The sequence below is a fragment of the Lolium perenne genome, chromosome 1, assembly GCF_019359855.2.
Source record: "Lolium perenne isolate Kyuss_39 chromosome 1, Kyuss_2.0, whole genome shotgun sequence".
NCBI classification, from domain to species: domain Eukaryota; kingdom Viridiplantae; phylum Streptophyta; class Magnoliopsida; order Poales; family Poaceae; genus Lolium; species Lolium perenne.
The window spans coordinates 207,281,441-207,308,349 of record NC_067244.2 but is presented as its reverse complement, the minus strand read 5'-3'; the positions used below and the strand labels follow the sequence as shown (position 1 = coordinate 207,308,349).

Here is a 26,909-nt window from a genome sequence, read left to right as displayed (position 1 = left end):
GAGGAGATGTTCAGCCATGCCATAGGTTCTGATCAATCATCTCCTCACACACTATAATTCCCAGTTACAATCATCGACCTAGTTTAATCAGAAACAACACAATCTAGAACAAACTACCGCGACTCATTCCGCACAACAATCTGAACATGCTAAACTCCACCACAAAAAACCCTCCCCCTCTCTGCATGCACAATAAAATCCGGCGGTTTCAGCAATCCACAGTTCGATCTAGGAAGGCTCTACCGCAATTGGATATTAGAGTAACAGATCTAAGAAGATCGAGCCGTGAAAACCAAGACCTCGACAAGAACAACAACCAATGGGGACGAACACCTTGCAAACATCAATCCGAACCCTATCCTAATGAAAACCCTAGAAGATCTAATGTGCATGTCATCGTAAATGCCCGAGAATGACATGTTCTGGCACAACGAGTAAGAAGGTGAGAAGGAGAGGTCGTTACGGCCATTATTCCGGCCGAGGACGAGCTCGAGGTCGTGGGCGAACTCGAGATGCCGATGAAGACTGTAGAGCAGGTTGCGGCCGATGTCGCAGTGCTGCTCACTGACGTCTCCTCCTCCGGTACCGGTGCTCCTCCGTGCGGTAGTCCGGCGGATTGGTCGGCGGGAGGGGAACCGCCGGGTGATGTGACAGTTTGGGGGAGGTGAGAGTGCGGTCGCCAGTGAGAGGAAGGAGAGGGGAGCGGTGAGACTAATTATGGCGCGTGTTCCCAAAGGGATGCGGCGTTTACGCCTCCCTTCCCCACACGTGTATCCTTCTGGCCGCAACGGGCCTGGCTCCGGAGAAACTGCCATTCTGGGCGTTCCTCCAGGGCCTGTCCCTGTGGTGCTTTAAAATCCGGTTCCTGCAAGAACGCGGCGGCCTGCATGCAACCAAACGGCCCATTCCAAGACTCAACCCATGCAAAAAAAACTCTTCTGCAGGCTACCAAACGTGCCCTAAATGTCTCAATATACATGGTGGGGTTACCTTGATTCGCCGCCAGCGTGAGCCAGGGCTGTTTGTCTGGCCACATACGGTGGAGGCCACAGACAGCACGTGGAGAGGCCGGGCACACATGCTGTGGAGGCCATCGGCAGGGAGCAGGGAGCACGGGAAGCGACGGGATAGGGGCAACGGGATAGGGGCAACGGTTTGGGGTAGGAGTAACACCTGGTCGTTGTGGACTAGCTCGGGTATGCAACAGTTCATGGGAGGTTAATCGGGCGAGCTGGCGACGTCGATGTACGCCACCATGGACACGCATGACGCGAACTGGCGGCGACATGGAGAGGCGAGGGGAAGGAGGAGAGGATTTGTGCCTGGAGGAAAGGTTGGGGATGACGATGGGCTTTTTTTGAGCTTCCCCAAAGTTTGGGGTTTTTTCTTCGAGAAATAATACACTAGTGGAACGCACGTGGACTCACAGATGAGGTCCATAACTTGTCATGTCAGTAAATACACAGCTCTCCCAACACCAGTGACCGATCTTCGGTGACCGTAAATACGTATTCTCTTAGTACGTTGACCCAATTAAATTCTGCCGACAAGTTCAAGTATTCACCATGTATTTTACTCCCAAACAGAGAGACGAGGAAGAAGATTGAAAGATCTAAAAGTGGACTGTTTTTTATGGACGAACCGGTGACCGGTGAGGCAGTGACTATGTTCAATACCTTCTTACAAATCCATTACAAGGCTTTTTTCTTTAAAAAAAAGAGAGCTCAAATTATAAGCAAACAAAACATGCCGATCTCTGCAAAAGTACAACACATGAAACTCGATTAGCTCACATTCCTGCAAAAAGAATGAATACGATGGAAGCACCTTTGTCGGGATGTCAATGCAGATTTGGCATGAACCAGGTAGGCCATTGCAAATGCCTACCGTAGCGACAGTTCATCAAGTTACCGTGCGAGAGATTTTGGGTGGTAAGGTCGGCGAGATCCAGCACGGACACGCTGTACACCCCGTAGAGTACGTCCATCCCGCACTCGTCGTCGACCAGGCAGTTCGTGCTGGCCACGTACATGCAGTTTCTCCGCAACCCGTTGACCCCGTTGGCCTCCACGCAGAACCCCCGGAGGTGGTCCACGAACACGGCTCGGTCGCCGATGTCGCCACCGGCGATCTCCGACCACCCGGCCGCCGGGCTCCGGCTGTCCGCGCGGAACGCCTTGAATAGACCCTCCGACTCCGAGTCGGCACGGCATCCTGCTTTGAACAGGAGGTGCGACCTGACGAGCAGGAGGAGCTCGCCGGATGATGCGACAAGCGTGGTCTCAGGTGTGCGCCAGGAGCGGGTTGGCGAGGGCGCGACCATGTCTGGTGGCTCGATCACGGAGGCGACGGCGAAGGTTGTACCGTCCACGGCCATGATCCTGCGGGTGCGCCCGTCCAGGAGGTAGAACGTGCCGTCGCAGTAGGTGATGCTGCTGGTATCGGCAGCCTGCGAGCATCCGGCTACAGGGCTCCACAATCCGCCGTCCGGAGCCGGCAGCCGGCAGAAGTACGCGCCCTTGCCCGGCCCCGGCGACACCATGACAGCGTCCGGCGACCGATCCCACAACATGTTTTGGAGGGTGCTCCGATAGACGCGGAACGGGGACGGCAGCGCCGGCAGGCTCTCCGACGCGCCGGTGAAGGGGTTCTGTAACGTGACCGCGAAGTCTATGGTCACGCTGAACGCCCAGCCGCGCGGCGAGGCGAAGCGGAAGGAGAGGCTGGCGAAGCGGAAAGGGAGGCTTCTCGAGGTAGGCATGGGGGTCTGCGAGATGCTGCCGTCGGCGAGGGACCACGAGCCGGCGGTGGGCACGAGGAGCAGAGGGATGCGGCGGCGGGCGGCGTGCACCGCCGAAGCCGAGCGCCATGACGGGCACACCGAGCGGAAGCGCGCAAAGTCCGCGTGACCGGTGATCCGGTCGGCGACCCCGCCGACCAAGTCGAATGGTAGGTCGGACCAGCTCACAGTGTTGGTTGGCGCCATCTTGGGTTGATAGAGGGATGGAAGAAGGCAGAGCTTAGAGCGTGGGTGCTCGTTTGAGATGGAGGCGACTTGAGGAAGAACGCTCCGTCTCATTTGATAATTTTCGTTCATGCAATAAAAACATGCTCCGCGTTGCTCGCCGACCAGAAATTTGGTCCACAGTTGATAGCAGATGGAAACTGCTGGGCGTCCCCCGGGGGATCTGATTCCCCAGCCCCCGGGTCCCCAGCCGTCGGATCAACCATTTTGACGGTTAGATTTGCATGTAGCAAAAAAACATCTCCGGCAGCAAAAAATCACCCCCGGCAGCAAATGACTGAAGCAAAAAACGGTTCGTTCAGAAAAGAAAATAAAAAGGCTGGACTCGCCGGAGACCTCGTAGCAAACATATTACGCAGATGTAGCAAAACTGCAAATAAATTGTAGCAAATTTTTTTATTCATATGTTGCAAATCCTATAAAACATCAACGGAGACATCGCCTGCAGCCGGCAGCAACGCCATTCGAGGTTGTAGCAACTCCGTCCGTCAAGGAAAGCAACGCCACAAGCTGCTAGTAGCAACACCCTATGCCTATGGTAGCAAAAATCCACCCTCCACCGAAAAATCGTAGCAAACCCAAACTCGTCGGAAAATCGTAGCATAATTTTGTACCAAAAGTAGCAAAACAGTTTTAATAATTGTAGCAAAAAAATATACTATTGTAGCATCGTGGCTTCGTAGCATTTTGAGGTAGCAAAAAAAAAACCAATCCATCCTATCCTCATCTCTGGCTCAGCACACACGAACGCACTTCCCCGCCGCCGCCGCTACTGCTAGCTTCGCTTCGGGTCGCGCTCCACTACCCGTCGATGAGGTTGCCTCTCGCGCCGGGATGCACCCTGTTCGCTCTGCGCCCGCCGGGAGGCACGCCCGCAGCCTCCTCCTCCCGCTCGACCACTTCGCTCTGCGCCCGCCGCCGGCCCATCCCGTCGTCGTCGCGCCGCCGGTCCAGCCCGTCGTCGTCGCGCCGCCGGTCCAGCCCATCGTCGTCGCGCCGCCGGTCCATCCCGTCGTCGTTGCGCCGCCGGTCCAGCCCGTCGCGCTGCCGGCGTGCTGCAGTTCTGCCGCCTCCGCGCCGTGTTCCCCTCCCCAGCGGCGGAGCAGCCACCGGCGCTAGCTGATGCTCGAGCTCAGGCTCCTGCCATAGCTTCCTCCGCCTCGGGTAGGATGGGGATAGAGGATAAGGAGGAATGAATGGCCAGAAAAAAAAAAAAAGAACGTGGGGTGCGGTGGGTCCCATGGACACGCGTCAGGCGCGGAAGGAGGAGGCAGCGCGGCGTTCCATCCCCCGGGGGCATACGATCATTTTCCATAGCAGATTTAGCTTGCCAATTTTTGTAGAAGTGGTATTACATGGAGAACGGATTTTCTAAGGCGGTTCCTGCCGGTTTTAATCTCACCGGTGGTGGCCTCGTGATCCGTGCGAATTTATTTCTAGTTTGTTGCAATATGGAATATCTATAATATTTATCGCAACTTCTATTTCGCTAATTAACTATGATATAGACCTAGATTAGCATAACCTTGATCTACGCCTAACCCTAAGACGGCGTGGACGCGTCGGTGGTAACATCGTCGGTGGGCGCTTAACTATGAGAGCCAGGATGTGGCAGAGGCAACTTGCTATGCACCAAAAAGCAGCATAACTCAATTAAAGGTGTGGCAGCGGTGTCGGGGCGCTTCACTACGCACCAGGACGTTGAGGCATCGGTGCCTCACTCGTCCGCATTGGAGGACGAGTCTGCCATGTACGCCTGCAACACGGCCTTCACGTACCGTGTCGTGCACTTGGCTTCGTGCTGCTTGGAGGAAAAAAGCCCGGCCTCGAGCCGGTACGCGTCATACGCCTCAACCTGACAGCGGTGTTGCTCCTCGTGTGAGGCCATGCACAGCGAGCGAGCAAGTACCCGACGGATCATGGACTCCCCAGGCTCTGACATGGGCTTGAGCTCCGGCATGGCTTCATCCTCCTCCTCCTCCTCCTCATAGTCTTCATCGGCCTCTTGCTCCGCCTCCTCCTAGGAATAGGACGACAAGAGCTCCACAATATACTCCAGTTGTTCAGCTGCACCGTCATTGCCCGGCAGATCCCCACCTCTTCTCTGATCACGCGGTGATGCGAGATCCATGCCTGGCTCCGCATCTGTATTGCTTGTGTGGCCACCAAAGTGCATCAGAGACTGTCTTGCCGCTAACGGTACTTGGCACCGGAGAGGTTGTTGCGGCCGTGTGGAACCGTTAATCCGAAGGCCCCGTGGCCTCTCGTCAACGCCGACTGTCCCCCAAGGGCTGCCACGGAGTTGTTCACCGGCCACATGGTGCAGATCCGGCAGGGGGCAGAGTCGCTGGCCTGAGAGAGGGAAGTGCGGTGGATTTGGGTGACGGCGCAACCTGCGGGAAATGAGGAGTTTGACCCTAATTATGCCCTTCGACCTAGGTATGTAGCGCGCGGACTGGCATGATTGGGGACCCTTTATAACTATTTCATTGTTGGTTATTTATCTCAAAATAGTTTGGTTAAAAATTTGGCCCAAAATTGGAGAGTTATCCTATTACGGCAGGATCTCCAAGAGTTGCTCTTATGTGGATGGTAGTCATACTCTTGCTTTCGTTGGTTAAATATGACTTTGTACGAACCGGGAATAGATTTTCCCTCTTCTTCTACTATACCACCAAGTCATCATGTGCACTTCCATCTGCACACCGATCTCGGTGCCGAAAGCTTACTGCAATGGATGCTCATACGCCAGGCTAAATTTGCATCCTAAACACTAACTTGGATCCTCCTATGGGATCTTCATGTTCTCTTTAGTTGTAGATAGAAGGTAGTCTCGACTGACCCAGAGGCCGATGGTCTTTTCAAAGATTTTCGAAGGTAGTCTTCTCTTTTGGAGTAATGAACAAGGAGCAATTGGAGGAAAGCCAAATTATGGGTACTAAGATCGGTCGGGTGTTTGTACCCTATAGTATGCAACTTGTATAGTACTTGCAAAGTATATATAAAGAGAAGATGTGGAGACTTGGTCCTCACGAAAACCCTAAACCGTTTTTATCTTGGCATCAAAGCCGCCTCCCATCGAGCTCCGCCTCAAACCTGCCGAGAGTCGATCGAGCCCATGGGTTCCTCCTCGGTGCTTTAGGTTTCAGAGATAGTCGGCACCATCGCTTCCCCTCCATCGGACACCTGGTCGCCACTTTGGTGCCCTTTAGACCTTTTCGCCTCAACCGGAACAACTTCATGCTATGGCGGTGTTTGAGCTCGCCAAATTCTTTGGAGCCAACTTGCACGGCTTCCTCGACAATTTCGTGATAGCCCCAGCGAAGACCATCACTGAAGGGACATGTGATGCTGCCAAGATTGTCCCCAACACCGAGTACGTCCGTTGGTGGGTACAAGACCACACGATGGAGGAGGACATCGCGTGTCATCTCATTGGCTACAAGATTGCGGCTGCAGTCTGGCATCCATCAACGCCATGTATGGGACTTAGACCAATGCAAACGTTCGACACATCCGGCGAGAACTTCAGTCGCTGTGCAAGGGAGACCTGTCGGCGGCGGAGTACATGCACAAGATTAAGAGCCTAGCCGACACTATGGCCTCCGCCGGTGCTCCGCTCCACGACGACGAGCTCTTTGACTACATCATCATGGCTTGGGCTCCGCTCTCAACTCCATCGTTGGCACCCTCACTATGGGTATTAGATCGATTCCCTATGCGCATTTCTATTCCCATGTGCTCTCCTTCGAGGCCATGTAGGCACAACAACCCGAGGTAGAGGACTAGCCTTCCTCGGAAAACGTGGTATGCCACCCTGGACAGTTTCACGATGCTCTCTTCGCTGGTGCTCCCTTCTGTCCGGCACCATCCGGGGGGGGGGGGGGGGTCACCCGGCTGGTAGTGGCAACTACCAGTCAGGCCATGGTGGTGGCAACGACCACCCTAACAACAACTTCGGCTATGGTCATCCTAACTATGGCGGAAACGGCAGCGTTAATGGCCGCCAGAACAACGTCAATGGCCGTAATGGATGTTGGCAGGTCCCAGTGCCAAATCTGGAACTATTGGGGACATATTGCGAAAGACTGTCGCAACTGCTTCAACCCGGAGTTTCAGCCGCGCGGCTCCAACGACACTCCACACTGGTTGTGCAGTCATCGTTACTTCCACCGCACTAGCATCTCACATGTGTGTCTTCGTGTCCCCACAAAATGGCACTAGTCTTTCCTGGAGAGCTAGGGTGCAAACTGATTTTGCTTTGCTAAGGTTTCAGGGAGCCTCAAAACCTCGTAGACATCAAATATTCTAATAGATAATATTAAAAAAATAGTATTGTAAAAATGGGTGGCTTTGTAACATAGGCATGTAACTATTTGTGTTATTAATATAATACTCTAGAGCGGGATTGACTTGGGATCACGAAAACAATCTCTCCTCAGTTGGCGCGCAAGGTAGGGGTTGTACGCGTCATACGGATCAGATCATCTTCATCTCAACAAAAAGACATGATCAACCTTACAGGAGTTCCGCCTTTCATCAACGTCCACTAGCTTCAAGCAGGAATACCGATGTGGAGCTCAGGCGCTCCTCCAGAGGCACAGGTGGCGGCCACCGCAATGGGAGGTCCTCCTCGATGGAACGGCTTCGACACCCCCACGAGCACGCTTGAGCCACGTGAGGACAACAAGTGTGAGAGGAGGCGTTGTGTAGGATGAAAGACTTGTACGGTAAGTGATAGATAATAAGAGAAAAACATGCATCTATACATGCGGGGAGAAAGGAGAAGCATGCAATGTTGATGGAGCTAAACAACACCAGCAAAAACTCTTGAAGCGTTGGAACTCCAAGTGCAGAGTGTGTAGTTCAGGAAGAAATTTTTCCCACAAGAGTGACTCGAGGGTTCATATCGAACTCTCGGGGAACTGAGCAAAGAGTTGTCTCTCCCTCTCTTCTTCTAGCAATCATGTAAAGTAAAATAAAGCCTTGTATCTCCAACTCCACCGTGTGGTTGTCAAGACAAGGTTTCACGTAAATAAATAAAACACAAGTAGTAATAAAACAAGTAACACTAGATAAAATAAATTAACTAAGTTAAAATAGTAAAAGGGTTGAATGTTTTAGGTGTTTTAGATGCAAATAGGAAACATAAATATTTTTGTATTTTCGGATTAAAATAGTGTAACAAATAGAAAACAAGATAAAATCAATATAAAGGTGTTTCTTATGATAATAGTCCGGGGTTCATGGGTTTACTTGACTATTCTCTCTTTTAAGTTGTAGTGGACAATAACAATTCATCAATGAGATATGACGATGCAAAATAATAACCTGTGAAAGATACACATTCATATATGCATCACGTCCTAACATAGAGATGATGCAACACATCTCTCTTATACTCCACAAGAAAGGGAAAATTGCATGCAATCTTGTATTAAGAATAAACAGAGCATAGCCATAAGTACTTTGGCATGATGTTTGAATATTAAATATGCTACCTTGAACAAACAAGATCATCACCTTTGTCGAACATGGCACATGCATTCACTTTATCCCTACCGAGGTAGCAAAAGAAATGGCAAAATAATAATAGATCATGAATTTGTTGTCACTATTCAATCACTAAAACCACACTCCTCCATCTCGTACACACATCACCCACACATGCTCTTGCATATAAGTTGGATAAGAGCAAATACTTAAGAACGGGGTACATAATATGCATCGATCAATACATCTTGCACATAATATGGTCAGATCTCATAACACAATATCATAGAATAAGGATCCACCACATAGGTATTACAAATATAGCCATAATCATGTAGGGCAGCTCATATGCACTAAGAACTATGAAAAACGTGAGAGAAATAGATCAAACTACTACCACAAACCCGTAGTCCAGAGGTGGACTACTCCCCCCTTGATCATGGTGATGATGATGAAGACGTTGGAGAAGGTTGAGAAGGTGGAGATCACTCCGGCGGTGATCCTGGCGGAGTTTCCCCCTTCAATCTTCGCTGTTGCAGTCTCTGTTTTCATGTTCCTGTCTTCTGCGGCGCTCTTCTCCCGAGAATTCTTCGGGGCCATACATATAGTGATTTTTAGGTCAAAATACGTAGGTGGGCGAAAGAATCAAGTGAATTGGACGATCGACGGTCGAAAGACCTCGGGTGGCGCACCCTACATGTTTTGACGCGTCACCTGGTGTCTTTTGGGCCTCAGGTGTAGGATAACGTAGCATAGAAAACAAAAATTTTCCTACCACGAACACAAAATCCAAGCCAAGATGCAATCTAGAAGACGGTAGCAACGAGGGGATTGTCGAGTCTCACCCTTGAAGAGATTCCAAAGCCTACAAGATGAGGCTCTTGTTGCTGCGGTAGACGTTCACTTGCCGCTTGCAAAAGCGCTTAGAAGATCTTGATCACGGCGCCACGAACGGGCAGCACCTCCGTACTCGGTCACACGTTCGGTTGTTGATGAAGACGACGTCCACCTCCCCGTTCCAGCGGGCAGCGGAAGTAGTAGCTCCTCTTGAATCCGACAGCACGACGGCGTGGTGTCGGTGGTGGTGGAGAAATCCGGCGGAGCTTCGCTAAGCGTGCGGGATGTGGTGGAGGAGAGAGGCCGCTAGGGTTTGGGAGAGGGGGGCGCCGGCCACTAAGGGGTGCGGCCACCTTGTGGTCTTTGGGTGGCCGGCCCCTCCCCTTGGCCCCTCATTATATAGGTGGAAGCCCCAAGTGTTGGACTACAAGTCTCCGAATAAGACCCGAACCCAAAACCTTCCATGTGATAGGGAAACCTACCCAAGGTGGGAATCCCACTTGAGGTGGGATTTCCCCCTTCCATGTGGGGGGGGGGGGGGGTGGCCGGCCCCCATAGGGGAGTCCACTTGGGACTCCTCCCCCTTAGGGTTGGCCGGCCATGGGAGGTGGAGTCCCTCCGGGACTCCGCCTTCCTTAGTGGTTTCTTCCGGACTTTTCTAGAACCTTCTAGAACCTTCCATAGAACCTTCCGGATCATTTTAAATCACATAAAATGACTTCCTATACATGAATCTTATTCTCCGGACCATTCCGGAACTCCTCGTGATGTCCGGGATCTCATCCGGGACTTCGAACAAATATTCGAACTCCATTCCATATTCAAGTTCTACCATTTCAACATCCAACTTTAAGTGTGTCACCCTACGGTTCGCGAACTATGCGGACATGGTTGAGTACTCACTCCGACCAATAACCAATAGCGGGATCTGGAGATCCATAATGGCTCCCACATATTCAACGATGACTTAGTGATCGAATGAACCATTCACATACGATACCAATTCCCTTTGTCACGCGATATTTTACTTGTCCGAGGTTTGATCATCGGTATGTTGCGGTCAGAAACCCACCGGCGAGCAGCGACGAGCAACACAGTAGAGCCGGGAGGCTCCCAGGATTGCGGCTGACCCTGGTCCCTCGGGCGACGGCCCGCAATGCCTTCTGGCACACGCGTCCTGGTGCTTACGAGGGCGTGCCACCTGACCTATACCTGGTCAGGAAGGTGATGGATTGCTTCGACTAATTTCCTGCATGGCAAACACGTAAACATTAAATACGAGCCCCAATCGGCTCTTAAATTGTTCTGTGGATCGGCTCAAAGAGCCGATTGCCCCATGGTTCATGTTAGATTTATAAGGACATGGGGATCATGCTTTATCAATATCAAGCTAAACTAATCTACGATAGTCTAGGGTTTTCACCGTATAATCGGAACATCTTATGCCTAGTTGAGCCTAACAGATACGCAAGATAATGGAAAACCAGCCCTAAAGAGGCCTAAAAACCAACGTGAAGTTGATCCCCGGACCAATCCCTCTAGGGCTTAATAAACCACACCTTACGCACTACCGGATCGTTCAACCCGTTTATAAGGCCTAACCATACAGATATCAAACCAATCCTTGAGGAACAAGGAGCAACTATAACGGATTAGATCTACTAAATAAAGAACAAGCAAGATGCTGCCCCTACACCTAAAATAGGTGTAAGGGCAGCTAGATATCGAGGGGTAGCGTAACTAAACAAGTGCATCGTGAAAGCACTGTGATCGACCCCAAAACACCTAAGATAAGGGTGTTGCTCGCCATCAAAAAGGCTTCAGCACGAGTGATACGTCTCCAACGTATCTATAATTTCTGATGTTCCATGCTTGTTTTATGACAATACCTACATGTTTTGCTTGCACTTTATATCATATTATGGCATTTATTGGACTAACCTATTAACAAGATGCCACAGTGCCAGTTTCCGTTTATTATGTCTGTTTATTGCAGAAAAGGCCCAAAAACCAAAGTGCTCGGAAAAATCCAGAAAAATTATAGAAATTCTATTTCGCCGGAAGACTCACGGAGCCAGAAGGGCAAGCCAGGGGGAGGCCCAGGGCCTCCTCCCCATAGGCCGGCGCGGCCTGGAGGGTGGTCACCCCACCCTATTGTGTGGGCCCCTCGAGACTCTTCCGACTCCGACTCTTCGCCTATTTAAGCCGTCGTGACCTAAAACTTCGACACCTCTTGACGAAACTCCAGAAAGACTCCAGGGGCGCCGCCACATCGCGAAACTCCAATTCGGGGGACAGAAGTCTCTGTTCCGGCACCCTGCCAGGACGGGGAATTGCCCCCGGAGTCATCTCCACCACCGTCTCCACCGCCATCTTCACCGCCATCGCTGTCTCCATGATGAGGAGGGAGTAATTCACCCCCGGGGCTGAGGGCTCCGCTGTAGCTATGTGGTTCATCTCTCTCTTTATGTGATCTAGTTGAATATCATCTATGTGCTACTCTAGTGATGTTATTAAAGTAGTCTATTCCTCCTACACGGTGTAATGGTGATAGTGAGTGCATCGTGTAGTACTTGGCGTGGGTTATGATTGTAATCTCTTGTAGATTATGAAGTTAACTATTGCTATGATAAGAATTGATGTGATCTATGCCTCCTTCATAGTGTGATGGTGACAGTGTGCATGCTATGTTAGTTCTTGGTGTGATTGTGTTGATCTATCTTGCACTCTAAGGTTATTTAAATATGAACATTGAATATTGTGGAGCTTGTTAACTCCGGCATTGAGGGTTTGTGTAACCCTACACAGTTAGTGGTGTTCATCATCCAACAAGAGGGTGTAGAGTAGTCCTATTATGTGATCATTGTTGAGAGTGTCCACTAGTGAAAGCGGGATCCCTAGGCCTTGCTTCCAAGCATCGAATCTCCGTCTGTTTACTATTTTGTTGCATGTTTACTCGCTGCCATATTTTATTCAGATTGCTATTACCACTCATACTCATCCATATTACTTGCATCTCACTATCTCTTCGCCGAACTAGTGCACCTTTACATCTGACAAGTGTATTAGGTGTGTTGGGGACACAAGAGACTTCTTGCTTTGTGGTTGCAGGGTTGCTTGAGAGGGATATCTTTGACCTCTTCCTCCCTGAGATCGATAACCTTGGGTGATCCACTTAAGGGAAACTTGCTACTGTTCTACAAACCTCTGCTCTTGGAGGCCCAACACTGTCTACAAGAATAGAAGCTCCCGTAGACATCAAGCACTTTTCTGGCGCCGTTGCCGGGGAGGAAAGGTAAAAGGCTCTCATACTCCGGTCTCAGGTAAAGTACTTTTCTGTTGCCGTTGTGTGTGTGCTCGAAGCTATTTCCTTTAGATCCTGCAATTGCATCTTTTTGTTTCTTGTTTACACTAGTAAGGCATAATGGAATACAACTATGAGCTTTTTAATTTATTTCCTAAGTTAAGACATGAATTGTGTGATGCGAAAATTAAAGAACCTATGGAGCCTCAATTGCATGCTAGTAGCAATGTTATTAGTATGAACGCAATCACTGCTAATGCTATGGATAAGTCTAAGCTTGGGGAAGCTAGTTTCTGTGATCTTTTTAGCTTCCCATCCTTAGGGGAGAAAATTTGTTCTGATAATGCTTTATCTCCCATATACGATAACTCTAATGATGCTTGCGATATTTTAAATCCACCTACTGCAAGTACTGCTTTCAAGATACCCATGAAAATTATTGAACGTGTTATTGATAACCGCTATGAAGGGGATGGAACTGTCCATCCTGGAGATCATTTATTGTTTTTGCATGAATTATGCGGGTTATTCAAGTGTGCAGGTATCTCTATGGATGAAGTGAGGAAGAAGCTATTCTCTTTTTCGCTGTCTGGTAAAGCGGTGCATTGGTATAAATTGTTGAAGAATAGTCATTCTCTTGGTTGGGAGGAAATTGTACCTCTCTTTTATTCTAAATTTTATCCTCCTCATGAAGTGCATATTGATAGGAATTACATTTATAACTTTTATCCTCGTGATGAAGAGAGTATTTCTCAAGCGTGGGGGAGATTGAAGTCACTAATGCTCAAATGTCCCATTCATGAGCTCCCCCGTAATGTTATTGTTAACAATTTTTATGCGAGGCTTTCAGGACAACACAAGGACTATCTGGATGCCTGTTCAGAGGGATCTTTCAAAAGCAAGGAGGTTGAAGCTAGGTGGGATCTTCTTGATCGGATTGAGGAGAATGCTGAAGGATGGGAGAACAACAAAGGTGAAGAGTCAGGTATAAATTATGATTATGAATGCATTGAAGCTTTTATGGATACTGATAAATTTTGAGATATGAGTACTACTTATGGTCTTGACTCTCAAGTTGCTGCAAATCTTTATAAAGCCTTTGCTTCACATTTTGAATTGCCTAAAAAGAATTTTGATAAGTATCATGAACCTTTTAAAGAGGCTTGCATGAAGGATGAAATTGTTGTTAATGATTGCAATAAGCATGCTCAAACTCCTAAGAATGCTATTTCCTATAAGCATGTTAATTTTTGTGGAATGCATAGACCTTGTGGAATTAATCAAATCAAAGATGAATATTGTATCCATCATATTAATGAAAAAACTAGAAAGTGGGTTAGGGCTCTAAATGATCTTGGTAAAAAAGTTTGTGCCCTCTATCCTTTTATTTGTGAAGTTTGCCATGAAGTGGGTCATTTTAATTTTCAATGCTCCACCAATGATAATTTGAACCCAATGAGTGCTGCAAATTTGTATTGTGATGATGAAATTACTCCTAATCAGCATGATGAACTCACTTTATTTTTGTGGTGTGAAGAGTTATCAAGGAAAATTTCTTTGTTAGATATTAATGATCTTGATATTGATGATGTCCTGCATGGGTGTTTTTCTTATTTCATTGATAATAGCCATACAAATACTTACATACAAAATATTTTAGAAGATGACACCTTGCCAAAATATGATAGGACCGCTGTGTGTTTTGAACTAATCAATGAAAAGGAGGAATCCTCCCAAGTTTCTTCTATTGTTTCTGAAAGTAAATCAGGTTATGCGGACAAGCCACCCTTCAAGCCTCTTCCTCCTAAAGAAGGGAACGAGGAGAAGGAGGAGAAGAAGAAGAAGAAGAAGAAGGGAACGAAGAAGAAGAAGAAGAAGAAGAAGAAGAAGAAGAAGAAGAAGGAGAATAAAGAGAAAGAGGTAACGGCATATCCCCGCGTGAATAAGATAATGCTAGGTAACCGTAAGTATGTTGCTCCTAATGATTATTATGATAATGAATCTGAATACAATGATCTTCCTATGCCCTTTACATACATTAGTGATCATGATTTGAATGAGCACACTACTTTTGATATTGCAAATCTCTGGGAAACTAATTCTGAAAATGATGATGATAATAATTGCCATAGTGTCAGTGCTATCCATGCTTCCTCCCATAATGATATAGATAGCTCTAAGCTTGGGGAAGAGGTGTTTGAAAATCCTTTTGCTACTGATCATTATGTGTTTGATACATCTCCTTCTAATAACAATGATGGTATGGTCACAGATAAACCGACTGTGAAAGATAACTATTATATTTCTTATGATGACATTGTGCCTCCGACATTTGATGATTATTATAAAGAATGCTATGATATAGGTTATAACTATCCTTATGAAACTTGTCATAGTCATGATTGGATTACCAAAAACAATTCCCTTAATATGCAACTTGTTTACCATGTTCAAATTCTTGATAATAATCTTGCTCCAATTACCATTAATGAGAAGAACTCTTCTTATGCCAAAATTAATGATACTTCCATACATATGAGCCATGATAAGAATGTTTTAAGTGATGGGTATATTATGGATTTCATTAATGATGCTACTGAAAGTTATTATGAGAGAGGGAAACATGGTTATATGCATCTTAATAATATTAAGTTTCCCCTCTTTATGTTGAGAATCTTGAAGTTACTCGTGTTTTATCCTTTTATGCTTGTCACTTTGTTCTTCATGAATTCATTTGTGTACAAGATTCCTTTGCATAGGAAGTGGGGTAGACTTAAATGTGTTTTGAATTTGCTTCTTGATGCTCTCTTTTTGCTTCAAATACTATTTCTTGCGAGTACATCATAAAAACTGTTGAGCCCATCTTAATGGCTATAAAGAAAGAACTTCTTGGGAGATAACCCATGTGTTTATTTTGCTACAGTAACTTTGTTTTATATTTGAGTCTTCGAAGTTGTTACTACTATAGCAACCTCTCCTTATCTTAGTTTTGTTGAATTGTTGTGCCAAGTAAAGTCTTTGATAGTAAGGTTCATACTAGATTTGGATTACTGCGCAGAAACAGATTTCTTGCTGTCACGAATCTGGGCCTAATTCTCTGTAGGTAACTCAGAAAATTATGCCAATTTATGTGAGTGATCCTCAGATATGTACGCAACTTTAATTCAATTTGAGCATTTTCGTTTGAGCAATTCTGGTGCTTCAATAAAAATCGTCTTTACGGACTGTTCTGTTTTGGCAGATTCTGCCTTTTATTTCGCATTGCTTCTTTTGCTATGTTGGATGGATTTCTTTGTTCCATTAACTTCCAGTAGCTTTGAGCAATGTCCAGAAGTGTTAAGAATGATTGTGTCACCTCTGAACATGTGAATTTTTGATTATGCACTAACCCTCTAATGAGTTTGTTTCGAGTTTGGTGTGGAGGAAGTTTTCAAGGGTCAAGAGAGGAGGATGATATACTATGATCAAGAAGAGTGAAAAGTCTAAGCTTGGGGATGCCCCGGTGGTTCACCCCTGCATATTTCAAGAAGACTCAAGCATCTAAGCTTGGGGATGCCCAAGGCATCCCGTTCTTCATCGACAAATTATCAGGTTCCTTCTCTTGAAACTATATTTTTATTCGGTCACATCTTATGTACTTTACTTGGAGCGTCTGTGTGCTTTTATTTTTGTTTTTGTTTGAATAAATGCTTGTGTGGGAGAGAGACACGCTCCGCTGTTGCATATGAACACATGTGTTCTTAGCTCATAATGTTCATGGCGAAGGTTGAAACTGCTTCGTTAATTGTTATATGGTTGGAAACGGAAAATGCTACATGTAGTAATTGGTAGAATGTCTTGAATAATTTGATACTTGGCAATTGTTGTGCTCATGTTTAAGCTCTTGCATCATGTACCTTGTACCCATTAATGAATAACTACATAGAGCTTGTTAAAATTTGGTTTGCATGATTGTTCTCTAGAGTCTAGATATTTTCTGGTTGAGGTGTTTGAACAACAAGGAGACAATGTAAAGTCTTATAATAGTTACAATATGTTCATATGTGAGCTTTGCTGCACCTTTTATACTTGAGTTTGCTTCAAACAACCTTGCTAGCCTAGCCTTGTATTGAGAGGAATTCTTCTCGTGCATCCAAATCCTTGAGCCAACCACTATGCCATTTGTGTCCACCATACCTACCTACTACATGGTATTTCTCCGCCATTCCAAAGTAAATTGCTTGAAGTGCTACCTTTAAAATTTCCATTCTTTACCTTTGCAATGTATAGCTCATGGGACAAATAGCTTAAAAACTATTGTGGTATTGAATATGTACTTATGCACTTTATCTCTTATTAAGTTGCTTGTTGTGCGATAACCATGTTCCTGGGGACGCCATCAACTACTCCTTGTTGAATATCATGTGAGTTGCTATGCATGTCCGTCTTGTCCGAAGTAAGGGAGATCTACCACTTTAATGGTTAGAGCATGCATATTGTTAGAGAAGAACATTGGGCCGCTAACTAAAGCCATGAATCATGGTGGAAGTTTCAGTTTTGGACATATATCCTCAATCTCATATGAGAACACTAATTGTTGCTACATGCTTATGCATTAAAGAGGAGTCCATTATCTGTTGTCTATGTTGTCCCGGTATGGATGTCTAAGTTGAGAATAATCAAAAGCGAGAAATCCAAAATGCGAGCTTTCTCCTTAGACCTTTGTACAGGCGGCATAGAGGTACCCCTTTGTGACACTTGGTTAAAACATGTGTATTGCGATGATCCCGGTAGTCCAAGCTAATTAGGACAAGGTGCGGGCACTATTAGTATACTATGCATGAGGCTTGCAACTTGTAAGATATAATTTACATGATACATATGCTTTATTACTACCGTTGAAAAAATTGTTTCTTGTTTTCAAAACCAAAGCTCTAGCACAAATATAGCAATCGATGCTTCCCTCTGCGAAAGGCCATTCTTTTACTTTATTGTTGAGTCAGTTTGCCTATTCTTTCTATCTTAGAAGCAAACACTTGTATCAACTGTGTGCATTGATTCTTACATGTTTACTTATTGCACTTGTTATATTGCTTTATGTTGACAATTATCCATGAGATATATATGTTGAAGTTGAAAGCAACCGCTGAAACTTATATCTTCCTTTGTGTTGCTTCAATGCTTTTACTAAGAATCTATTGCTTTATGAGTAACTCTTATGCAAGTCTTATTGATGCTTGTCTTGAAAGTATTATTCATGAAAAGTCTTTGCTATATGATTCAATTGTTTACTCATTGCATTAACATTGCTTTGAATCGCTGCATTCATCTCATATGCTTTACAATAGTATGATTAGGATTATGTTGGTAGCATGTCACTTCAGAAATTATCTTTTAATCGTTTACCTACTCGAGGACGAGTAGGAACTAAGCTTGGGGATGCTGATACGTCTCCAACGTATCTATAATTTCTGATGTTCCATGCTTGTTTTATGACAATACCTACATGTTTTGCTTGCACTTTATATCATATTATGGCATTTATTGGACTAACCTATTAACAAGATGCCACAGTGCCAGTTTCCATTTATTATGTCTGTTTATTGCAGAAAAGGCCCAAAAACCAAAGTGCTCGGAAAAATCCTAAAAAATTACAGAAATTCTATTTCGCCGGAAGACTCACGGAGCCAGAAGGGCAAGCCAGGGGGAGGCCCAGGGCCTCCTCCCCATAGGCCGGCGCGGCCTGGAGGGTGGTCACCCCACCCTATTGTGTGGGCCCCTCGAGACTCTTCCGACTCCGACTCTTCGCCTATTTAAGCCGTCGTGACCTAAAACTTCGACACCTCTTGACGAAACTCCAGAAAGACTCCAGGGGCGCCACCACATCGCGAAACTCCAATTCGGGGGACAGAAGTATCTGTTCCGGCACCCTGCCGGGACGGGGAATTGCCCCCGGAGTCATCTCCACCGCCGTCTCCACCGCCATCTTCACCGCCATCGCTGTCTCCATGATGAGGAGGGAGTAATTCACCCCCGGGGCTGAGGGCTCCGCTGTAGCTATGTGGTTCATCTCTCTCTTTATGTGATCTAGTTGAATATCATCTATGTGCTACTCTAGTGATGTTATTAAAGTAGTCTATTCCTCCTACACGGTGTAATGGTGATAGTGAGTGCATCGTGTAGTACTTGGCGTGGGTTATGATTGTAATCTCTTGTAGATTATGAAGTTAACTATTGCTATGATAAGAATTGATGTGATCTATGCCTCCTTCATAGTGTGATGGTGACAGTGTGCATGCTATGTTAGTTCTTGGTGTGATTGTGTTGATCTATCTTGCACTCTAAGGTTATTTAAATATGAACATTGAATATTGTGGAGCTTGTTAACTCCGGCATTGAGGGTTCGTGTAACCCTACACAGTTAGTGGTGTTCATCATCCAACAAGAGGGTGTAGAGTAGTCCTATTATGTGATCATTGTTGAGAGTGTCCACTAGTGAAAGCGGGATCCCTAGGCCTTGCTTCCAAGCATCGAATCTCCGTCTGTTTACTATTTTGTTGCATGTTTACTCGCTGCCATATTTTATTCAGATTGCTATTACCACTCATACTCATCCATATTACTTGCATCTCACTATCTCTTCGCCGAACTAGTGCACCTTTACATCTGACAAGTGTATTAGGTGTGTTGGGGACACAAGAGACTTCTTGCTTTGTGGTTGCAGGGTTGCTTGAGAGGGATATCTTTGACCTCTTCCTCCCTGAGATCGATAAACCTTGGGTGATCCACTTAAGGGAAACTTGCTGCTGTTCTACAAACCTCTACTCTTGGAGGCCCAACGCTGTCTACAAGAATAGAAGCTCCCGTAGACATCAACGAGCAACACCAAAAACGAATAAACTGATACTGCCTAGATCACAAGATGCGATCTAGGCAGCATGTTGGTTACCCGGGAGAAACCCTCGAAACAAGGGGTGGCGATGCGCCTAGATTGATTTTGTTGTGAACGTGTTCGTCCTCCTTCTCAATAACCCTAGATACATATTTATAGTCCATAGACTTTCTAACTTGGGAATAAACCCAACCGTGTACGAGCTAAACTCTATCTCTTAATTCTAACCGACACGTACCCTACTATATTTACAGATACGCGGGCAATCTTGCCCAAACTTCTTGTACAAGGCCGGTTCGGGAGTATCTTCCATGTATATCTTCTAAGCCCATTTAATCACGGCCCATATCCAGACTTGGTTAAATTCTGGTGATAACACATGCCCCCCTGGTTTTGGTAATGATAATTTCAAAACCACTCTGTTTTTCCTTCGTAGGGTCATGTCGTGGCAGAGCAGAACCGTCGCAGTATCCTTCATCATGATGCCTTGCCTTCTCAACTTCTCTGCACGATTTGACAGTTCTTTGGCACCACTTCCTCGGAAACTGCTGTAACATTAACTCTCCCCCATATCCCTTTATTTAACCGCGCCGAGCAGTTCGCCTCTTCACTCTCTTGCTCCATACTAGCCATCGGCAAAAAACCCCCTTCCTCTGTAGCCATGTCTTCCTCCTCCTCTGCCTCATCAGGTCTTTCCGACGTATCTTCTCCCTTCCGTGAGCCCACGCCAGAGTGGGACCCGCTGGCGGCGTACAACCTCCGCGCCCCGGAGGAGTGGGACATCGAGTCTCATAATTCCTCCGTTTGGTCCGAGGATGACAAGTCCTTGACCGACGGAGAAGATGACTTCCAGTTCCTCGTCGACGGGGAACTGGAGGCGGCGAGCGAAGACGACCTCCTCTCATGGGAGGGGGACTTCTCCTCTGACGAGAAGGAAGAAGAGGCGGAGGAGACGGATGAAGACTCCTCCTCCGCGGAATACCCACCGGCCAAGCGCTTCCGTGGCTGGGCCTGGTCGGATGATGACGACGACGATGATGACGAGGAGGATGAAGACCCCGCTGGCGGCTTCATCAGCAGCGACGAGGAGCCCGCCGACAGCAGCGCCGACGGCAGCCACGACGGCGACGACAAGGGCAGCGACGGCCCTTAGATTAGGAAGTAGTGTAGGGCTAGTAGTAGTAGTGCATTAGGCATCGGATGATCCTTTTGAGAGCCATCGGCTCTTTCTTGTAAAGTCGCTCCTTTGAATCAATGAAAATTGTTCTTCTAATTTGATTCTCCATTTATCCAATTTCAATTCTTCTGATTGCCATACCAAGAACCGATAGCAACGTATCGGTTTTTTTTTCTTCAAACTCCCATAAGGCCAAACTCACACTCCAAATCAGACAGACATCCAAGCAAACTCCTCAAATTCAGACTGTAATTTGATGTCTGACCATAATACTTTGCAACTCTAAAGTCGATGGCTGCGCATCAGCTGTTTTATTCTTAAGTCGATGACCGTGCATCGGCTCTTGCTTTGCACATATATTTCCTTTTATCGGCCGATTTCATACATCGGCCCCCATATTCCACTGCTCCAGTTGATGTAAAAAGTTTTTTACTGGCCGATTTTAAAAATCGGCCCCCGTATCTCACTGCCCATCATCCCACATACTTGGGAAATACTTCTTGAGATGCTGGCCATTGACGGCCACTGGGAACTTCACACCATCCAACTGCTCGAGCATGTATGCATTGCCCTTTAGGACTTGGTCAACCTTATACGGCCCATGCCAATTTGGAGACCATTTACCATATGCCTTGTCCTTAGTCCCCAACGGCAATACAGCTTCCCACACCAGATCACCAACATGGAACTCCTTTGGCTTCACCTTCTTATTGTATGCAAGAGCCACCTTGGCCTTGTTCTCCTTAATTTTCTCAAGTGACCAAAGTCTAAGTTCCGTCAGATCCTCAATGCTATCACTCATCAGGGCTGCATACTCTTCAGTTGTCAAGTCATTCTGAAACGTGACACGTCTCGACCCAGCCGTGATCTCCCAGGGTAACACGGCTTCTTGTCCATAGACCAGATGGTACGGCGAGGTCTTTACCGCCCCATGACATGACATGCGATAAGCCCATAAAGCCTCCGACAAAACCTCGTGCCAACGCCTAGGGTACTCGTCGACCTTCCTCTTGATCAGCTTGATAAGGCTCTTGTTGGACGCTTCAGCTTGCCCATTTGCTTGAGCATAATATGGAGACGATCGGATCAACTTGATTCCCATGTCGTCGCAGAACTCTCTGAATTCTTTAGAAACAAAAACCGAACCTCCATCGGTCGTGATGGTCTGGGGAATCCCAAATCTGTGAATGACATGCTCTTTCACAAAACTGATAATGTCCTTCGACGCCACAGACTTCATAGGGACGGCCTCCACCCATTTAGTGAAATAATCTGTAATGGCCAAGATCCACTCGTGGCCTTTGCTCGATGCAGGATGGATCTTGCCGATCATGTCCATGCCCCATCCTCGAAATGGCCAAGGCTTGATGATGGGGTTCATTGCTGATGCGGGTACCATCTGAATGCTCCCAAACTTCTGACATGCTTGACACCCTTTATAGTAATTGAAATAGTCCTCAAGCATGGTGGGCCAATAAAACCCTGATCGCCTGATCAACCACTTCATCTTATGAGCCGATTGATGAGTTCCACAGGTGCCTTCATGTACCTCGTGCAAGAGCCGATTTGCCTCGGCTGTTCCCAAGCATTTGAGAAGTAACCCTTCCAAGGTCCTATAGAACATGTCATCTCCAATAAGGACATACTTCATGGCCTTGTATCTTATCCGTTTAGGTGCCCCCCGAGCCGGATCTTTCAAATAATTGAAGATATCGGCTCTCCAATCATCTGGCTCCATGAAATGTATCTGGACATCGGCGCCTTCTACTGTCTCCTTATAGCCTGACGCCATCTGTGCGAGATCGTTCGCCTCCGTATTCTGCGACCTCGGGACCCAGTTGAAGTTTATGTACCTGAACTGTGTCATCAGCTCACGGCAATGCATCCATAACGGGAAGAGCGACTCGCTCTCACACTTGTACTCATCCGTGAGCTGGGAGATCACCAACTTTGAGTCTCCAAAGAGTTCTACTGCTTCTGCCCCGGCTTCAATTAGCAACTCCATCCCCTTACGTACCGCTTCATACTCAGCAACATTATTGGTGCAAAGGGTAGATAGCCTGATGGAGAAGGTGTAGGCTGCCCCCCGGGGCGACACGAGTAGGATGCCGATGCCGCAACCATCATCGCAAACTGACCCATCGAAGAACATGGCCCATGCACGTATAGACAGTGCTGCTATATTAGTGTTGATTCGCTCAGCGATCAGATCGGCCAGGGCCTGTCCTTTAACTGCTTTCGCAGGTTGATACCGGAGATCCAACTCCGATAATGCAAACATCCATTTACCTAGTCGGCCCTTCAGGACAGGAGCCGACAACATGTGCTTGATGACGTCTGATTTGCAAATGATGACGATTTCTGCCGTCAGAAAGATGTGACGAAGCTTGGTGCAGGTAAAAAATAGGCAGAGGCACAACTTCTCGATCTCCGGGTACCTCGTTTCTGCATCCAACATCCTTCTGCTGAGGTAGAAAACAACTCTTTCCATGCCATCATAGATTTGCACTACCACTGAGGCGATAGAAGTATCGGCTACTGACAGGTAAATATAGAACGGCCTGTCTTGCTGGGGTGGAACCAACACGGGCGGCTTCGTTAGATACTCTTTAATCTCATCAAACGCTCGCTGTTGCTCTGCCCCCCAGTGAAACTCCTCATCAGGTTTGATTTTCACCAATCCCATGAACGTCTCAATTCGTCCTGACAGATTAGAGATGAACCTTCTGACGAAATTGATTTTGCCGATGAGACTTTGGAGTTCCTTCTTGGTGGTAGGTGGCTTCATTGTTCGTACTGCCTCTTGACTTTTCAGGCCGATCTCAATTCCACGTTCATGAACTAGGAAGCCCAGGAATTGACCGGCCGTCACACCAAAAGCACACTTCTTTGGATTCATTCTTAGTCCGAACTTTCTAGTTCGGTCCAGTATACGTCGCAAATCCTCCAGGTGCCCTTCCACTGAGACAGACTTGACCACCACGTCATCAATGTAGATTTCCACTAGCTTGCCGATCAGATCATAAAAGATGTAATTCATGGCTCGTTGGTACGTTGCACCGGCATTCTTCAGTCCAAATGTCATGACCACATATTCGAACAAGCCCACCGAACCTGGTACTCTGAAGGCCGTCTTGTGTATATCTTCTGGAGCCATGAAAATCTGGTTGTAACCGGCATTGCCATCCATGAAGCTTAAAACCTTATGGCCAGCCGCTGCATTGATCAACGTTTCAGCTACCGGCATAGGGTACTCATCCTTCGGAGTGGCTCTGTTGAGATCGCGAAAATCTATGGCGACGCGCCATCGGCCGTCCTTCTTCTCCACAGGTACGATGCTAGATATCCACTCAGCATACCTGCATGGCCTGATGAATCCGGCGTTTAACATCTTCTCAATCTCCTTCTTGACTTCTTCTAGAATTTCGGCCTTCATCTGCCGTGCTCGGTTCTGGAACGGCCGAAACCCTTTCTTAAGAGGTAGCCGATGTTCAATGATGCTCCTGTCTAGCCCGGGCATCTCTGTATAATCCCAGGCAAAACAATCTGGGTATTCTTTCAACAAGGCTATCATCAGGCCCCTCAGATGCGGATCCAACTTTTTGCTGATAAATGTTGGTCGTGGCTTATCCCCAAGACCAATGTCAATCTCTTCTAGCTCATCAGCTGACGTAAACCCATACCCTAGCTTTCCGTCGCCTGTTAGATCGATGTTGAACACAGGCAGAACATATGGCGAGGATAATTTTGGCCGATTGCTGGAATCGGCCTCCATGTTGATTGAGTTACTCAATGAAGGTTTACAACTTGTATGCGCTCCCTTGCAGGAGGAAGCCTCCTTACCACGACTACGTGACATGTTTGAAGAAGGATCCTTGCCTTTTATTTTATGGGGCCGATCACAGGGATCGGCCTTGCCACGTATGTCGATGGATGCTGCTCTTGTTACTCTATCAGGCCGGTGGATAAGACCAGCCTCACCCCGTTTTTTGACACTTCGATGCGATCACAACCGTCTAAACTGATTCCAGAGAGTGGCTCTTGGTCTGCCGAGTCCCAAATGTTCATGCCGGCTATCGAGACGTCGATCGAGTCATCTGCATGCACGACTTCTACGTCGTCTCCATCCCACTGTATCAGGCATTGGTGCATTGTAGATGGAATGCAGCAGTTAGCGTGAATCCAATCCCTTCCTAGCAGGGCAGCGTAAGTGCTCTTGCTATCGACGATGAAGAATGTCGTTGGGATCGTCTTTCGGCCTATGGTTAGATCCACGTTCAGGACACCTTGCGTCCCTGATGCTTGGCCGTTGAAGTCGTTGAGCGTGACGTTGGTCTTGATCAGATCGGCACTGGAGCGTCCCAAACGCCGTAGCATGGAATATGGCATTATATTCACCGCTGCTCCTGTGTCAACCAACATCCTGCCGACGGGCTGCCCATTGATATAACCCTTTAGGTACAGGGCCTTCATGTGTTTGTATCCCTTCTCCCGTGGCTTTTCGAAGATAACGGGCTGTGGACCGCAGTCAAACTGTGCTATTGGCGCTTCTTCGGTTCCTGGGGCACGAAACTCTGATGGAAGGAAGAATACCATGTTTGTACCAGCCGATGTTCCCACATCGCCTTTTTCTTGCTTGGGCCGCCAAACCTTCTTTGGTGGACGACTCTCTTCATCCAAAGTCTGCTGAATTTTCACGGCCAGATCGGGCCGCGCTTTCCTCAACGTGTGCAAGTATCGCGCTTCGGCTTGCTCCAAGCTACGCAGCCGCTGAACCCTACGCTTTTGGGAGTGGCTGAGTCCATCGGGGCACCACCTTGGCCGGTGGTACCTATCCTCTTCTTCATCTTCTGACTCCTCAAAGTCTTCATCTTGAGAGGACTCAGCACGTTTGTTCTGTGGCGGGAGAGGTCCTAGACGCTTGAAAACTGAAACTTCCCCTGCATCCTCCTTCCGGCGTCTACACTCCGGGCAGTTGTCGATCGTAGGCAATCGGCTCATCCCTGAGTCCCAGCAGTGTTTAAAGAAGGGACAGTCCCAGTGTCTATCCATGTCTTCCTGCTCCCTTGACCTCTCCTTAGCGCGGCGCTCGCGTCCTTCGTTGTCTCTGTCGTGCCGACGGTACCTTCCTTTATCTTCGTCGGACCGATTGTATCTCTCGTCGTTTCTGTCGTACTGCCGACGTCGGTCATACTGATATTCATATTTGTTGAGGAGGTGCGTGGAAAGTGGTTTTTGGTATCGCACGCTTCTCACTTGTTCCTTGGTGAGGTACCGCTTGTCATCATATCGGGGCCGGTCGCGTGGATCGGCCTCCTCCTTTTCTTTGCTGCGGGAGTGACTGCTTTCCTCTTTATCCTTGCCATGGTGGCGCTCAGGCCCTGCCATGTTAACATCGAATGAGAAATCCAGTCGACGCCTCGCGGAGTGGTTAGGTTCCACCATGTTGACGCCAGGGAACGGATGTGTGTCCACTTTCATGGCAAACTGTCCGAAGAGCAATCGGCCTTGTTGTATCGCCATTTGGATCTGCTGACGAAACACCTTGCAGTCATTGGTGGTATGGGTGAACGAGTGATGCCATTTGCAGTACGGCCTCCCGTTCAGTTCTTGTGCTGTAGGGATTTTATGGCCTTCGGGTAACTTCAGCTGTTTTTCCTTAAGCAATAGATCGAAAATCTGCTCAGCTTTGCTCACCTCGAAGTCAAACCCTTTTGCAGGCCCTTGTGGTTTTACCCATTTGCAGGACACGGGGTTTGCCCCCCGAGCCCATTCAGCTACAGCCACCTCCAGGTCTGGTGCAGGATCTTTAGTTTCTTCCATCTCAACCAGGCCTATCGGACGCTTGAACTTGTCTTGGTACAATTCAGGGTGTCGCTGCTCATATGATGTGAGTTTCTGCACCATGTGCGACAATGAACTGTACTCTGCTTGGGAAGTCAGGTCCTTGATCGGCGTTGCGAGACCCGATCTTGCCGGATCGATCGCTTCCTTCTCGGATAAACGAACCGAATAACATCGGTTCCTGACAGTCCTGAAACGTTGGATGTATTCAGATACTGTTTCTCCCCGCTTCTGCCGCACCTGTGTTAGATCGGCAATGCCAGTCTCGGTAGCTTCTGAGTGATATTGCACGTGAAACTGCTCTTCTAGCTGCTTCCATGTGCGGACTGAGTTTGGTGGCAACGAGGTGTACCATCCA

The 26,909-nt window shown here is 47.4% G+C and overlaps 1 protein-coding gene across 1 annotated transcript; it reads right to left on the bottom strand.

Annotated features, from left to right (window-relative positions):
• Positions 1-1,729: 1,729 nt before the first annotated feature.
• On the bottom strand, positions 1,730-2,996 carry LOC127315306 (putative F-box protein At4g22660). Its single transcript, XM_051345829.2, has one exon. It carries the CDS (start codon positions 2,984-2,986, stop codon positions 1,841-1,843), a length of 1,146 nt encoding a protein of 381 aa, XP_051201789.1. The 5' UTR covers positions 2,987-2,996; the 3' UTR covers positions 1,730-1,840.
• Positions 2,997-26,909: the final 23,913 nt, after the last annotated feature.

What these genes read in the sequence shown, in the direction of transcription:
- LOC127315306 (XM_051345829.2), bottom strand. Translation starts at nt 2,986, where the DNA reads ATGGCGCCAACCAACACTGTGAGCTGGTCCGACCTACCATTCGACTTG.